This window comes from Plenodomus lingam, assembly GCF_022343315.1.
Source record: "Plenodomus lingam strain CAN1 chromosome Unknown contig_13, whole genome shotgun sequence".
NCBI lineage: Eukaryota > Fungi > Ascomycota > Dothideomycetes > Pleosporales > Leptosphaeriaceae > Plenodomus > Plenodomus lingam.
This window is the reverse complement of record NW_027093931.1, coordinates 1,037,363-1,053,216: the sequence shown is the minus strand read 5'-3', so window position 1 is coordinate 1,053,216 and position 15,854 is coordinate 1,037,363. Positions and strand designations below refer to the sequence as shown.

Below are 15,854 nucleotides of genomic sequence, written 5' to 3'. Positions count from 1 at the left end.
TCAGAAGATATTCTATGCAATCCGGAACATCGCCTAAAAGAGATGCTTGCAGACCGAGTCGAGTGGGGTCTTCAGTGGCAGCGGTCAAGGTACGTTTTTCAGCCTTGTGCAGTACACCGCCCCCCACAAGACAGGCATCATGTTGCAGATATCTCCTGGCAGTAGATGTGATCTTTGCAAGCAAATGTAGAGACTATGATTGCTCTACCGACTGCGGTTTACTATATGTCTATCGCCACGATGATCCCTCGCGCTGTCACTGGTGATGTCAATGCTCTGGACTTTTTGTTTGGATTCTCCAAACCGCTCTGGGTAGTTTTGATGACAACATTTTCCCATGAACATCCTGGACCCATTGAACATCGCAACCCAGCAGAACGTTCAGGATTGCAGTGCACGGATAGATGACGACGGGACCCACGACGGTGGTGTTCAGGATGGATGGCTTGCCCTACCGCACATTCTTCCAGCGCCTTGGGTAACTCGATCAGTTAAAATAGTCAAGTATGAACGACATGCATATCCCGGCGCTTAGGTAAACCCTGTTGGATCTGCGGTCAACATATAAGCAGATTTGTCAGTCTACGTGCCCATTCATCAGCAGACAAGAAGTATCCTGCGGTAGGGATAAACTGTAGAAGATGGGGAATGACCTTTTCCATTAATTTCATGATGGTTGCAAAGAAATGCATCCTGGCTACGGTACAAGCGGAAAACCTCCGCTACGGTAGGGGCTTCCACCGCTTCTTGGATTATCTCGCGAATAGGCACACTGGGGATCCCGAATTGTCGAGCACTATAGATTGCTTTTCTCCATTCGCTGGCTGAATGGTCCCATCCAGTCGAATAACTCGCCTAATGACAAGCCTAGTAGGCACCATTACTCGGTTTGGGTAAGCGTACCCTCGCAGGGTCAGCCCAAACGAGATCAATCCAACAACCATATTAGTGGAATAACATCCATGTGCTATGAACGGAAGCTCCGAGCATGCATTTCTTCTTTTAACAGAGATTGCTCATGCCTTGACGTAGAAGACCATGGGAGAGGATTGACGATACCGAAAACATGTCGTTCTGTGCATAGCCACAGGTGCGTCGTCTGCATGCCGCCCAAAGCTGGTCATGTTTCGTAGTGCTTTTAGTACAGTCTCCATCTTGATATATCACGGTACATTAGCTCTCATCTGCACACTGAAATAACTCGTCACCGACGGAGTCCATTAGCCATACCCTAATGAGAACTTGATCACACTCTTTCCCATCAGCTGTACCACGCGAAGCTAAATTCTGGTCAGACTCTTTGTACCTTCAACTGTGTCCTGCAACGAGCCGCATACTGGTGTCAGAATCTTAGCTCTGATCCCCCGCCGCGTACGCCCTGCATGCCCTTTTCTATCGTGAGACACCATGCCTTCGAGCTCCACATTGTCAGATGTCCATCCGGCTAAGGTTCTCGCTCGTGAGCAGCATCACATCTTACAGCCACCATCTACGCCGCCCCCAAAGGCACGCCAGGACTCCACTTTGTACATTTCAATAGGTTCCCATTTGATTGATACCCCTGAACCAGATTCTTGGCCTGCCAGCATCGAGAATTTTACTGATGAGGCATCTTTGCCCACTTATCCCCTGGCTCGGACAATTTCGGACGCCTCAATGCGAGAGCAGACTGGTGTGGATAGCGGTATGATCGAAGAGGGCCATCTTACGTCTCGTGGACGCCCTCGATTGGTAGACATTGTCTACCTCACTGCCCCAGAGTACAAGCTGTTCTATCACCAGCATAAAAATGGTCGGAACATGAGGAGCACGGACGGTACGTCCTCAAAGTCACCCCCAACTTGGCAGCAAGAAACATAGTTCCCTTCTTCGAGCTGGGACTGACAAAAACAGACCAACCAAGCGAACCTTCTCCTACACGAGCATCCGCCCCAGATATCAACGCAGTCGAGTACTTGAATCATCCAGACGAGGCCCGTGAGCGTTCAAATCATGTGCAAACCGCATTCTCGGTTAGTCACACAACACCACCTATGTCTGTATACACGACTGAAGGAGATACGCATGTGTTCGCACAATTGCCTGGACTTGATGGTCCGTGGTCTTCCATCAACACCATGTCAGAAAGCAGGCATGTCGAGGAGAAGCTGGCTAATTCTACGGTTTCCCATGGGAATAGCGAGCATTTTCGGACTCCGGTGTCATGAATGGCGGTAGCGTCCGTGATTTACCTTGCCAGGAAGTTTTGATCAAAGTTATTGTCCAACTGCTGGCCAGTTTCACGTTGCCTTCTTTTTCTGTATTTCATATCATCATATGATTCTTGGGGCGTAGGCTCCTATGCTCTTTCATCTGATATAGCATGGCTTGCAGAGCTCTGCATTCTGATGAGTACACTACCGAGCAGCATCGTGGCCAAATTCTTGGCAGTCCTTCATTTGCTATTAAGTAGTTGTATACTCAGCTTCACTTCTAGTGTAATCATGAATCTCGAAGTTAAGAAACATTTCGCTTTCGACGAACCCTAATCTTCGCTTGTGAAATGCACCTAGATTTTGAGGTGCCATTTTTAGTAGGAACGGGGAGACGGACGGAGTTCTGAACATAATGATTGATAAGGATGTACAATTGTAAAGTGAAGTCCGGAGCGTCAGAGCTGCCTATGTATTTGCACAGAAGGTGGCGGGAAAGGTTCTTTGGCAATCAGCTAGTAGGGTGCAGGAGGCGGGGCTGCAGCTGTCCGTAAGCCCGAAATAACCACCTTCCTTCTCGATCCCGCTTGTGTAACATTGCTACACAAACTGGAGGGCTGCTACTGATCGAAGAGTGAGGAGTACACAGTACGATGCTCTCATTGACGTTACGATAAGGTCGTCATCCATTGCCGCTAGCTCATGTTTCGGTTCCTGAAGCACGGACGATTTTGACATGGTGGCACTGTAGCGTCTGGCCTCGGTCTCTCTCCTCTACACCACTCGTTCTGTTCGCGGCTTACAGGTTCACAGTAGAACATGGTGAGATTATCAGGCCTACAGAAAGACGTCTTGTCGCTTTATCGACAATGCTTGCGGGCTGTGAGGCAAAAGCCAGATGCACGTATTCTCACCACCATCAAGATTCACATGGCTAACAAGTGGTAGGATACAAAATCGCACTTTCGCGACTTTGCACGGTATGGCAGCAGCTCCTTTGACCATCGCTGAGCTGAAGCTGATTGAGTGCCAGGGCCGAATTTCACAAGCATCTTAATGTCGGCAAGAAAGACTTTGGCACGATTGAGTACCTACTTCGGAGAGGCCGAAACCAGCTGGAATCATGGTCAGACCCAGGAATCCGGGATATCCGTCGATGATGCTGGTATTGTAGGAAAGAGTGAAGTTTCGCTGGACATGCAAAAGATGAGACCAAGTTGAGCAGATGATGTCCAGTAGGAAACTCTCAGAGTATTGGAAGAGCGCCATGGTACTGTAGCGACAATTCGACTTGATGGCATCGCGCTAGACTCGGATCCTTCGGAGGAGCTTTCCTGATGGTTCTTTTCCTTCCCTTGAATCTCAGTGAACACGCTATACTGCTGTGCACACCAACGTCAGTCAGACGACTGCAGGTCGAACACAGCCTCACGTGACCGGATTTGACCACTAGACACTGGCAGCGTGGTCTTGCAGTCGCGAGAATATTCGCAGACGCGATGATCATGACTTCTGCCATGAAGAAAATGTCACCATTTACTCATTTTCACGTCATGTTCTTCGATCGAGATGGTGCTGGTGCCAGCTGGCAGCGTGAGGGCGAGAATGGAAAGCTCTAGAAAACTCCCGAACTAACTCCGAACATCACGATACCTCATCACGACGGTGCTTGAGCAACGACCAGGAAATTTCGAGAATGCCATGTTTTGAATATAAAAATGCATCGACTTCGTGTCTAAATTATCCTCATCAGAACAACAGTAATCAAATCGTCTATGCAAGCTTTACGCACAACACTCAACCGCGCTCCACGCCATCTCAAAGCAAGAACTACTACCATCACCAAGCCAACAATCACAACCACAACTCGTCCTTTTTCAACCACACAACCAACCGCAAACATGTCTCTCTTCCCACGCTTCACCCAGGAATTCGCCCCCATCTTCCGTCTCTTCGACGAATACGACCGCCAGGCCTTCCGCAACCTAGACCGGGAATTCCAATCCGCGCGCTCCTTCACCCCGAAATTCGACGTCAAGGAAACAAAGGACGCGTACGAACTGCACGGCGAGCTACCCGGCATCGAGCAAAAGGACATCAACATTGAATGGACGGACAACAACACAATCACCATCTCCGGCCGCCACGAGTACACGCGTGAAGAGGGCCAGCGGCCCCAGGGCTTCATCGAGGGCGGCGAGGGCGAACAGAAGAAACTCCAGGCCAAGGTGGAAGATGAATCGGCCGACAAGAACAAGGTGGCTACCCAGTCTGGCCAGAAGGATGTAGCCAAGCGCAATGAGAATCAGGCGCGCTACTGGGTTAGCGAGCGCTCGGTTGGAGAGTTCCACCGCAGCTTTGCTTTCCCTGCTCGTGTGGATCAGGATGCTGTCAAGGCTAGCTTGAAGAATGGTATTTTGAGCATCGTGGTGCCCAAGTCGGCGGCGCCGCAGTCGAAGAAGGTTAACATCTCGTGAAGGGTGTTTGGTCAGTAATGATGAGAGGTTATGATGGATATGATACGGCGGAGTAATGATATTAGAGGATAGTGATTGGGGATGGTTATGAATGGGTATGATGCATGGCATAGCAATGGTGTTTTCGTAGTCTGAAGTGAATGAAGAGTTGAATTTCAAAATAAACAAGCCCCCTGCTTTTTGAAGTGTTGAACATGATAGTAATCCATTCATGCTACAGAGCTGTAGAAGTGAGTCCAAAAATCAAGGAAAAGAAACAAGTTCTTCTACACGCAGATTCGCAGATATCCAACACAAATTTCTCCTGAAACAAAGAGGGGATGGAGTAACCCCCATCTCCATACCCATCGCCCTTGACAGTAGACATAAACTCAAGTTACAGGAAATTTCAAATCTCCAAAGGGTTAATATGCTTTGGTTAATATTTTACCAGTCATTTATTTCATTTCACCACCCCGCACTACACCAACGAAATCAGTCTCCCGTTCTCGAATTTTCAATCTTGGTAACGATCAAATCACTCGCCCCAATCTCCGTCAACTTATCCATGGCAATTGCGATATCCTTCCTGAGCACCATGGCCTGCACCGCCAACCAGCCATCCTCCTCTAACGCGTTGACTGTGGGCGCGCGACGGCCCGGCGTGACCTTGCGTGCGGCCTCGAGGTTGGATCGTTCGATGTTGTATGTGCAGAGGACGTACTTTTGCGCAGCTGGGTAAATGTGAGTATGGCAGGAAGAGTGAGAGGAGGATGAAAGAGAAAGGGTTCAGAAAAGAACGTACTGATTACACCCTTTATCCTCGCGGTAATCAGCTCAACCAGCTTAGGATCAGAGGGATGTTTTGACTTGATGAGAATGGCGCTCGAGGAAACGACTGTGGAAATCGCCTTTAGACCTGCTGCGCGCATCGTCTCGCCCGATTCAACGAGATCGACGATTCCGTCTGCGACACCGAGGGCGCATGCTGCTTCGACACTGCCGCCGACGTATTTGATAACGGTCTTTAGTTTTGCATCGCCGTTGGCCGCACCGTTTGTGTTGCCAGCCTGCTCCGCCTCGAGTTTCCGGAAGTATTGCTCAGTGAGGTTTGTGAAGCTCGTGACGACGTTCTTGCCAATGAGGTCTTCAGGCTTGGTCAGGTCGCCCTTTGCTGGGACTTGGACTTGCAGGCTGCATTTGCCGAAGTCGAGGTCTAGCACTTCTTCTACACCCTGTGTCGCGGTGGGAGGTACTACGCACTCGTGTTCGGCGACTTGATCGCGGCCCGTTATGCCCAAGTCTACACGGCCTTCGCCGACGAACGTGGGGATGTCGGCCGCGGGGAGGAAGACGAGCGCGAGCGGGAGGTTCTTGACGAGCGCAATGTCGAGGCGTGAGTGGCGGTGGAATTGGATGTCTGAACCGTGGAGGAGGTCAAGGCAGACTTGGTGAAGACGGCCCTCTGCGTAGGTTGTGAGTACTCAGTGTGATATGGTCGAAAGCTTGCCTTGACCTACTCTTGGGAACTGCAAAGAGTAACCGATCGTTAAGACTGTATCCCAAAGTGTCAGTCAGAAAGGGTAGACTTCTACTACCCGCGCGTTCTCGCTGCAGATTTTCTTCGGAACTTGTAGCGCCATTGGTGTATCCCATGGTTATATGCGGACAGTGCGGTCTATGTGGGGAAGGGAAGAAAGCCAGAATAAAGAAGGATGCACGTACGAGTTGACGAGATCCATTCTTCTTATTTAAGCACGCAATCTGGGGGTTTGGAGATGGTACGCTTCACTCCCTGTCACACTTGTACTTGACAGGTACCTTGGCCTTGAAATAGACTTGAACGACAAATCAAGGTCCAAGGCCAAATGCGCGGGTTGAATGATCCAATTGGGCAAACAGAGCTGCTGTGGAGGATGCTGTGTGCGCGGGATGCAGCTGCGTGGGTTTGGTGTGTCGTTTTGTGGTGTACAACTTTTGGCACGAGGAGATCGCGGCGCGTCTATGCAAGTAGTTACTCTGGAGTGACTCAATGAGGGGTAGTGTTGCACGTGCATCAAGCCAATGGCTCTTGCTCTGGTAACCTTGGAACGGGGACTGAGATCTTGGCGACACAGATGTACTAGGATGACCATGCAATGGCCATGCCTAATATGGCCGAATTGCAGCTTCAAATCGAAGAGACATGAGGAGTACTCTACTCTAGGACGTTCAGTCATCCCAAGAAAAAGTTGGGTGGCAATGCCCCGCCCTTCCGCCCTTCCGACATGGAGGAAGGCGGTCACGAAAGGCAATAATCTACGTACAGTACCTACCTAATCTCGTCAGAAGTCTCCGATCAGACTCATACCACTCGATGGTCAGACTTGACTCGTCGATGAAGAGATTCGACATACTTTGATCCTGCTGTACAACATTATTGCTGTGGCATCTCATTCTGGGGCCTTGGTACCTGAACTCGATAAGCGTTGGTTTTGGGGGGAAATGAAACAAAAAGCAGATTAGTACACTCCACCCATACTAACCCTGTCTGACTGGACCCAAGTATTTCTATCACTGTGCACAGTACTGTGCATCTTCCATGTAGAGTTTCCTTTTTGTATCAGTGTAGGAACCTTCTTGGTTGATGCCTACCGTGATTGACTATCCATGCTAATAATTATAACGACTAATCCATGGATTACTCATCAAAGCATTCTTGGTCCAACGGTAGGATAATTGCCTTCCAAGCAATTGGCCCGAGTTCGACTCTCGGAGGATGCAAGGAGAAACATTCTTTTGCCTCTATCAGTGGTGGGTGGGCGTAATGGTCCATTTGTTTTTTTGCTCTGTGGAGACGTGGCAGAGGTGTGGATTGTACCAGGCCCAAGAGGTTTCTACCTAACCATTATGATCCTTAGACCTGAATGATGTTGGCATGTGAAAATCTACTCTAAGCCATAAAGAAACATCGTCTCTAGCCTATTGTAGAGAGTAGCTGCGACCATACACAACCTTCATTTCGTAATGTAAGAAGACTCAAGTACTTCTAGCTAGAGGCGGCACGCGGGCAAGTAACTGAACGAACGGTTTGTGTAACAGTGTTCAAGATGCTAGCTGTCTACAAGTATCTACCATCCAGATCCCATGCGCACACTCCCAAGCATGCAAATGATGACGCTCTAGCACCAGCAATATGGACAACCAAGACGGTAGAAGCAGCCAAGAAACAGTGGGTGTCGTTTGAAATAGAAAGCAATCATGAGTCCAACTGCTTAGATGTTAAGCATGGCTCAACGTCCGGTGAGCCGTAGGTAAGCAGTGTGCGTTTTACCGGGCGCCGCGTCTCGTGCTGGGCACGACGGATTATGGGGAGTAGCAAGCGAAGATGGACCTGTTTCTCCTCACATGAAGTCATCACTGCATACTCGTTAGTTTGATATCAACATTTTGGATGAGATGTATACATACTCGCCAAAGTCGTCATCATAGGCACTCGTGTCCGCCCTGACGCCAACGTCGCGTGCAGCGTTGAGCGTAGTCTTCGTCTTGGCCGCCTTGGTCTTCTTTCCACCCTTCTCTGCAGCTTTCTCTTCCTTCATCTTCTCATTGCTGAGTGTGGTCAGGCCACTTGCAATCTTCTTGATCTGCTCACTTGGCAGGTCCTTTGAGATTTGCTTGACGAATTCCTGAAGGAAGAGAGTGTATGGACCCTTCTTGGAGTTAGCAGCAATGAGTGGTGTGAGCGTCTCGCGGAGCTTGGTAAACTGGTCCTTGGTGTGGGGGTTGAAGATGGAGAGGCTGCTCAAGTCGATGGCCTTGCCAGGCTCGTTCTCGTCGGTGACGGTGATGGCCTTGCCAGTCTTCTTCTTGCCAATAGCCAGATCACCGAAGAGCTCCTCTGCCTGGGCGCGCGAACCATCAATCTCCTGTTGTCGCAGACGAGCGCGTCGCTCGGCTTCATCCTCTTCTTCCGACTCGTAATCCGCATCCATCTGCCGCCGGCGCAGGGCTGCCTGTCTGTGCTCCTCGATCCTTTGTGCCTTGGACTTGTGGTTGGCCTTGGCCTCTGCCTCAGCCTTTGCCTTTGCCTCGGCCGCTTTCTTTGCCTTTTCGCGCTCGACCTCGGAATCCTCTGCAGCGTCCCATGATTCTAGGACCTAGACCTTGGGTCAGTGTGTTCTGTTGTATTGGTGGTATGGCGGGGTAAAAAAAAAGCCGAGTAGGCGCGGGGCATGGTGGCTGACGCACATCATCATCTTCTTCCTCGTCGTCGAATTTGCTGCGGCGTGCGATGGGTGCAGCTGCAGGTGAAGTGTCGGATGCACTGCCAGACTCTTCGTCATCTGACATTTGTCGATGTTAGTACTGGATGCGCAACTCGAATATTCGTGAGGCTCGGTCCACGACGGACATGACGTACCCCATTTGCCAGGCGCCATATCTGCGGTGAGTGCTTTGGGTTGGGTGGACAGTCCAAAAGGTGTGTGTAACAGTGCTGTTGTGTGGGGTGGGGATCTACAACTGTGCAGAATGTATAGAATATCAATATGTTGGTGTGATGGCGGAGACTCTGGGCGGTGCAGTCAGGTTGACATTGTCCTCATGGTTGAGCTCGGTGTTTCGACGTCTCGCTTCCGATCGAAAAATTTACGTGATCCACCACCGAGCGCCCACCCCTACCGAGCGCCCACCCCTACCGAGCGCCCACCCCTACCGAGCGCCCACTAACACCAAAATTACTAAATTTTTAACACTAAAGTTCTTAATAACTATAGCATCTATTAATAATATACTTATAGTAATTAGATCTTTAACTTTTAAAAAAGATTATATATATTTAAAAATAGTAATAAAGTATAATTACTTATAGTTAACTATATCTAAATATTACTAGAAAACTTAGTAGATATATACTATTACTTTATTAAATAGTTAAATATTTAATACTATATAAGGAAATAAGCTTATATAGTATATTAAAGAGCTTTTTAAATTAGGATTACCCTATATATAAACTAATATTTAAAATTTTATAACTAAAATAGCTAGGAATTTTATAAGTAAAGATTAGGTAAAGTATTGTACTAAGTACTAGGTAGTAAATAGATATAGTTAGGTTAGGGTTAGGTCTACTTATATTAGACCCTAACTGTGATTTTGGTGTTGGTGGGCGCTTAGTGGGGGTGGGCGCTCGGTGATGGATCACGTTATCACTCCTATGCGCGACGTAGTGGGCGCTTGCGATGGACCGTTGATTCTCAGCTGGATTAGACGTTCGGTCTTGGCGGGCGTTTGACCCCAGGCCGACTGATTGCGCGCGTCACATGACCAACACCACAACCGACTCCGACGATGGTTTGACCTCGCATAACGAGCAGCTACATCCGTACGCAGTCAGCTTCTCCTAATGCCAAGTAAAGCTAAACCCAACAGCCGACAAGCGCAGTCACAGAGAAATGAGGCGAGGAACCGACAAGCACACGATGACCAGGAACGCTGGTGAGCGTCACAAAGAGAAGAACCGGGACTTGAAGCGTTTAACAGGATTGTCAAGAGTTGCCAGCCAATCAGTACCCGTTCACCGGCACAGACGGTCGACGGGCTGACAGTTTGTGCCAGCAAACTGGTGCTGATTGGCTGACGCTTATGCTAACCATCTATAGCTTAGTTGAAGTGATGTTGGCAATGCAACGACGCAGAATTACATGCGTAACTGAACGTGGGCAGCTACGGAGTCAAGCTCTAGCTTTTGATTTGAGGTTATTGCGGTGATTCCTATAAATTTCATACGTAATTACAGTGGTGATCGAAATCGATTTCCGATTCCTGCATCTCCGTTCTTCTAAGTTCCCAGCACTGCCAAATCCCCGGCACAGGTCAACTACACGTAACAGCGATATGCAATGCCAATTTCTTCGCCCGTGTACGTAGCTATCTCTAGTCCATGAGGTTATGTAGAAAACTCCCCATCAGTGACCTCATGTGGGCACGTAGTCACAATCCTCTGTCCCCGTCGTCCGTAGTAAGCACAATACCTTGATGCTCTTTCTTCCTCTTCTTGCAGCTGTTGCAACGTCTCTCCGAACCTGCGCACAAGTTTTATGTTCGTCCTAGATCCTCGCACCCTCTTCACTATCCCATACGTTGCCCAGCACCTGTGGAGCCTGCGGCCATCATCCTCCCGATACTTTTTGTTCCACAGTTCATATCTCACCACATCAGAGATTTCATCGTCGAACTGCTCTAAGATTTGGTGAAGTGTCCGGTCAGTTTGAGCATAAATCACTCTCTACTGCTGTCGCAACTTCTTCCACGCTGCGGTGATATTGGCTGCACTTCTAGCCTTGTACTCCTTGGACGCCCAATTGACCATCTCGCGTGACCGTGGCGGTACCCGTTCTCGAGACACTCTACATCGGGGACTGTGACGGGAATTGCCGTAGTCCATCTCGTCGTCAGAGTGGATGATGATGGCTTCGCCTCCATTATCATCAACGATGATCGATTCAGAAAGTTCGTCACCATCGATTGATATGGGCAGGTCTGATTCATCTGTTAGCGACATTTTGGCCCAAAGGAAGCAGTTGCGGTACCTGAAATTTCCTGCGTCAGACTGAGTCTGCCGCGGCTTGCATGCCGGTAGCGTGATGTCGTGTGTGATGTCGCGAGGGTCGTTTCCTTGTCCATACGGCACTCACTCGAATCCACAGAGGCAATGCCATCAATATCAACCATTGATTCGTCGGCTTCGATTGGCCTATCGACGCAGGTACCTAGGTCACCCATCACGGTCTGGGTGTCGGATTCCTGAGCATTGCGCGCTGTTGGCTGAACGTCGTCTCCCGATTCAGGCTCCTGCTCGGAGGTTGAGATCGTGGTGGCTTCTGCCAGACTCGGTCCAGACACCCCAGTTTGAGGTCCTTCCACGAACTTTGGCATGTCTGCACAAAGAATAGCCACTGGTTAGGCAATATAGTGGAATGGTGACGTTATGGTACAGTACCGTACCCAGCGTCATAGCGACGGTTAAACAGGTGGTCATGGGCCAAAACAAGCCCACTCCAGTCTAAAAGTGTCGCGATTATTCTAATCTTGGCAATGTACCTTTTACCTGTCAGCAGGGCCTGTTCGGGCCCATATCCTAATGCAACCTCTGTCGCGTTTGTCGCGCGCTCTCCTGGTCGGTCCTTGTCTTCTTCCATCTCCCGCCGAGCTTACCCAGTCCTGGAGTACCATTATACCTGCTGGGTATGGGCCTAGGAGGGCTCCAGCGTGCGCGTTCGATCGGTTTGTGGAGCTTCGCTGTTCTAGCGTCTCGAGGTTCTGTTGCCTTTCCGCAACCTTCGGGACCGGTCGTAGAGCGCGGCGAGATTTTCGTAGGGTTGTGTGTTCCTGCGGTGTTGGGAGAAGAGCACGGCATCTCCGGAGGTTAGGCCGCGGTGCCGCCCTAGAACTGGACCTCTTTTCTTGGCGGTCATGTGACCCAACATGCTCGTACCTCGCAGCGAACACCGCAACACCCTCCATCTCGGTTCCACGCTACAGACTCTTGTATTCAGAGTCGTTACATTGTTTTGTGTAATGTTAGCACTTCGAACACCAATCATGTATGACTTCAAAACATGTAGCTGCGAATTATGTCCACCGTTTCCCGTTACCCGTCACTGGCTAGCTTTGAATAATTACAAGCCCGGGTGAGAGAATGCGAACGATGTCAACCCCCTCAATTCAATAGCGGCTCGCCGTCTTTCCCGCACAAATACATCGTCCACCCCCTGCTTCGCCATGCTTGCTGCAGCTCTCTTCCTCTTCCGATTCGACGAGATGACACTGAGTACGGTGCGCGGCTTGACGACCTCTGCCCGCTCGAAATCGATCACCATGACTCCACCAGTCTCCTCGTTCCATAGTATGTTGCGAGGTTCGAGGTCCTTGTGCAAGACTCCAAGATTGTGGATTGCTCGGGCTGAGTAGTCGACCTGTTTAGTAATAAGTGGCCTGTTCCCGATGGTCAGGCATTGGGAGATCCGTTTCCCTCCAAAACTAAGAAACATCAGGTGGACAAGCTCACAAATCCCCTCGTAGTAATAGGGGGTTGCGAGGTCTATATTGCCCAGATGAACTGGCACATGGATGCCCTGGATCGGACGGAGGAGGTCGTACACGGCAGCCTCATGTTGAAGACGAGGAACAAAGTCAATGGGTGTGGCCTTGGCTGCTACTGTGTATCCGTGCGATTTCAGCCGGACTCGGAATAATACGCCGCAAGCGCCGGGCAGACTCACAGGCTTGCAGTCGGTATCTAAGTCGCTTGAGAGCTGCTGGCGTATACAAGTGAGCAAGGTCGGTCGGTCGATCTGATGATAATTTTGCCCATGATCTCGAACATTAGGACAAGACATGTCAAGCGGACCCCCGTTCACTAACCCCAGTAGGCAGTTTTGCGTGCAATACCGTCCACCCCGTCCTCCACGGGAACTCTGGCTGGGCGTGGAGCTGCTGCTGCTGCTTGCATGTGCGCGAGAGACGCGCTGGGGTGGAGGTCGCCGTCGGCTCGGAGTATTATAATCGGAGTCTTGGTCGCTGGCTGCGTGCTGGTCCTGTGGCCGCGCGCAGCTTGGGGAGTTGACGGGCGTATGCCTTCGCCGGAGCTGGACGGGTGACATGCGAAGAAGCCCGTCGTGCCGAGGCGGACGGTACTCTGATGACGGTGCGTCCTCTTCAGGGATAGCCTGTAGTAGGTCTTCATACACAACCTCCCAGCTGTTGAGCCGAGAGGCGGCTTCGACACGCCACTGGTGACTGCGACGGGGGGTTTTTAACGCCTGCAGGGTGAAAGCCAGCATCTGCCCAACCGCTGTTAGATGCAGGCGATTCGGTCCGTCCGAATCGGGCGCCCACCCCGTCGCTCCGCCGACGTCCCCTTTGGGAACAGACAAGAAGTAATACACCGTCATAGGGTCGTCGGGAACCCGTAGGAAGATGAATGCTTCGCCGGTGCACACGCAACCATACTCCACCCCAAGCTTAACCATATAAGAGAATGCTTGTGTGATGACGGCAGCTATTAGTCGTCGAAAGCGGTCGCGCGAGGTATCTGTTTCGCGATACCGGACCACCTCGCCCAGTTCCATATCCTCCAAACCCTCATAGATGCACCCGAGCGTCAGCTTATGCGGAGGCTTGTATTCGGTAATGTAGGCTGGGATGCGAGTCTCTCTGTTCTGGATGCTGGTGTTGTAGACGCAAAACTGATCGGCTCGAGGCCGGGACGATCGTGCTGTGCGGGCGCGAGGTGCGGCGGTCGACACTGGGCGGTCGTGCAAGTTGTCCTGGGTCCGGGCCTGAAGGCGTGGTGACCGTCGTCGCGGAGCCCCAGAGACAGTCATGGATCCGATACCCTCCTCTAGCTCTGTTTCCGGGCTAAGGGTGTTCGCATGGTTCTCAAACTGTACTGAGCCTTTAAGTCTAAATGTGCCTCGTAGTGTTCGTTGAGCGTATAATCGTTCAATAATAGATGTGACGGGCTCGTCTACGGTAGAACGCTGAAAGAGATGGAGATCTAGTTCAGAACTCATCATCTTGCGCAGGATCGCCTCCCCAGATTCTTCCAACGTGTGCAGCGATGTGAAGTGTCGCTCCGAGGCGAAGTCAGATGCCATAAGCACGTCCCAGACCGCTGCCTGCTGTGCTGGGAAGTCCTCCCACAGAACGAGATTTTCGGGTCGAAGCTTGTTGGTCGCATTCGCAGGGTCGCCCCGCGTCGACAAGGTCGCATCCTGGATGGTGAGACCAGAGTGGAGATGATTGTGGCAGGCATCAAGGAACTCTAGAAGAGTGGTCTTGCGCGTTTTCTCTTCGGCCCTATCCTGCGCCTGTTCCACAGCTTCGCGCCTGCGTTGCTCTTCCTTCTGCGCCTGCTCCGCCGCTTCGCGCCTGCGTTGTTCTTCGAGAAACAGCCTCTTGTAATCGGGTGACTGTTCGGCCATAGCGATAATGGTGGGACGTCTAAGTGGTTTCGTTGACAGCAGCGGCGCGTTTCGGAGCGATAGCAAATAACGGGGGACAAATGGCAGCTAATTGTCTTGGGCTAGATGCTGCTCATAATGGGTGGACGCGAAGGTTGCGGGAGACGAGACGCATTTTGTTTGTTTTGGTTCTCTTTAGCTTGGCAGCGCTTAGAGCTCGGTCCAGGTGTCGCGCAGTTGCTCCGACGTCATCGCGGGCCATCACACCCTGTGCGTGCAGCCCAAGTGGAGTGTTCTAATTTCGGCAAGCGCGATCGTGTCGAACATGACGGACACGATTCTCACACGACCTGTGGCCAAATCCACAACTAAAGCTGACAGATCAAGTTGCTATATACCCCAGTTGAAAGCCGATACAAAAGGAGTGCTGATGAATTCATCTATCACGTAAGGAATGAACGGAAAATCACAAGTATCCCCTAACTAATGACAGTTAAGTAGACTACGGTAATCGTTTCAAGAGTCACTGAACTCGCGGAAAAATGCTGCAGTCCCTTCAGGAGTCGTTCACCTTAATCGCCCTACCCGCCTTACACCTCGACGGTTGCGACACGGCGTTGTACTCTCGCCTGGAGCGCCGCTAGCCTCGACTTCGGAATCATCATCGGTTTGTGTCCCCAATTGCAAGCCGCTCATTTGGACCGCAGTTTGGTCGACCGGAGTGGCTGCATTGCCCGAAGGTAGGTGGCTGTAGTAATTTTCAACTTCTCTGACTCTGAGATTATGACAGGCAGCTAAACTTTGCAGGATGTGCAGATAGAGGAGTGGTTTAAGATGGAAGACAAAGAACTCGGTTTGATTTTAGACTTTATATATCTTTTCCTACACCCATTATCCTATACGCCATACCTTCCTGCTCCCTCGACCTGCGCTCCCTAGTACTGTCAAGCGTGGCTGAAGAAGCAACAACGGCATTCCCCTAGTGCGGATGTTCTACTGTCAACGGCAATGCATGCTGCTAGGCTTAATGAAGTTAAGTCGCGGGAGCATAATCCTAGACGTGTTTATAGCTTGTGGAGATCGGGTCTCTAAAAAATCGGTGGGCAGAGTCTTGTGAAGAGGGTCAAACGCTTATATCCCAGGCACAGTCCGTTCGGAATGACATTATCACTGGTGCTCAGCTGAAGCGTCGTGTGGTATTTGCGAGGAATATAAAATTGTTTTTTGATGTGATGAAAGTATTGATTGAAGAAATC

The 15,854-nt window shown here is 50.6% G+C and overlaps 8 protein-coding genes across 8 annotated transcripts; 4 read left to right on the top strand and 4 right to left on the bottom strand.

Moving 5' to 3' along the window:
- Positions 1–1,407: 1,407 nt before the first annotated feature.
- On the top strand, positions 1,408–2,648 carry IAQ61_001949 (uncharacterized protein; the record flags this gene model as incomplete). The annotated part of the gene is made up of 2 exons (XM_003833758.2): positions 1,408–1,816; positions 1,894–2,648. The coding sequence occupies 2 exons, from the start codon at positions 1,408–1,410 to the stop codon at positions 2,205–2,207; spliced, it is 723 nt and encodes a 240-aa protein (XP_003833806.1). The 3' UTR covers positions 2,208–2,648.
- Positions 2,649–3,011: 363 nt separating this feature from the next.
- IAQ61_001948 (uncharacterized protein) lies at positions 3,012–3,352 on the top strand (the record flags this gene model as incomplete). Its single annotated transcript, XM_066095334.1, has 3 exons — positions 3,012–3,092; positions 3,141–3,172; positions 3,226–3,352. The coding sequence occupies 3 exons, from the start codon at positions 3,012–3,014 to the stop codon at positions 3,350–3,352; spliced, it is 240 nt and encodes a 79-aa protein (XP_065954818.1).
- A 741-nt stretch (positions 3,353–4,093) lies between these two features.
- IAQ61_001947 (uncharacterized protein) lies at positions 4,094–4,669 on the top strand (the record flags this gene model as incomplete). The annotated part of the gene is made up of 1 exon (XM_003833756.1): positions 4,094–4,669. The coding sequence occupies one exon, from the start codon at positions 4,094–4,096 to the stop codon at positions 4,667–4,669; it is 576 nt and encodes a 191-aa protein (XP_003833804.1).
- Positions 4,670–4,754: 85 nt separating this feature from the next.
- HIS1 (ATP phosphoribosyltransferase (ATP-PRTase) (ATP-PRT)) lies at positions 4,755–6,828 on the bottom strand. Its single transcript, XM_003833755.2, has 3 exons — positions 6,169–6,828; positions 5,454–6,113; positions 4,755–5,382 (listed from the first exon to the last, which is right to left on the bottom strand). Exons 1-3 carry the CDS (start codon positions 6,302–6,304, stop codon positions 5,144–5,146), a joined length of 1,035 nt encoding a protein of 344 aa, XP_003833803.1. The 5' UTR covers positions 6,305–6,828; the 3' UTR covers positions 4,755–5,143.
- A 909-nt stretch (positions 6,829–7,737) lies between these two features.
- IAQ61_001944 (uncharacterized protein) lies at positions 7,738–7,941 on the top strand (the record flags this gene model as incomplete). Its single annotated transcript, XM_066095333.1, has 1 exon — positions 7,738–7,941. The coding sequence occupies one exon, from the start codon at positions 7,738–7,740 to the stop codon at positions 7,939–7,941; it is 204 nt and encodes a 67-aa protein (XP_065954817.1).
- Positions 7,942–8,058: 117 nt separating this feature from the next.
- HCR1 (Translation initiation factor 3 subunit J component) lies at positions 8,059–9,069 on the bottom strand (the record flags this gene model as incomplete). The annotated part of the gene is made up of 3 exons (XM_003833754.2): positions 8,059–8,787; positions 8,879–8,973; positions 9,051–9,069. The coding sequence occupies 3 exons, from the start codon at positions 9,067–9,069 to the stop codon at positions 8,059–8,061; spliced, it is 843 nt and encodes a 280-aa protein (XP_003833802.2).
- Positions 9,070–10,919: 1,850 nt separating this feature from the next.
- Positions 10,920–11,832, bottom strand: IAQ61_001942 (uncharacterized protein; the record flags this gene model as incomplete). Its single annotated transcript, XM_066095332.1, has 3 exons — positions 10,920–11,173; positions 11,224–11,571; positions 11,634–11,832. The coding sequence occupies 3 exons, from the start codon at positions 11,830–11,832 to the stop codon at positions 10,920–10,922; spliced, it is 801 nt and encodes a 266-aa protein (XP_065954816.1).
- Positions 11,833–12,312: 480 nt separating this feature from the next.
- Positions 12,313–15,346, bottom strand: IAQ61_001941 (uncharacterized protein; the record flags this gene model as incomplete). The annotated part of the gene is made up of 2 exons (XM_066095331.1): positions 15,184–15,346; positions 12,313–14,706 (listed from the first exon to the last, which is right to left on the bottom strand). Exons 1-2 carry the CDS (start codon positions 15,292–15,294, stop codon positions 12,313–12,315), a joined length of 2,505 nt encoding a protein of 834 aa, XP_065954815.1. The 5' UTR covers positions 15,295–15,346.
- Positions 15,347–15,854: the final 508 nt, after the last annotated feature.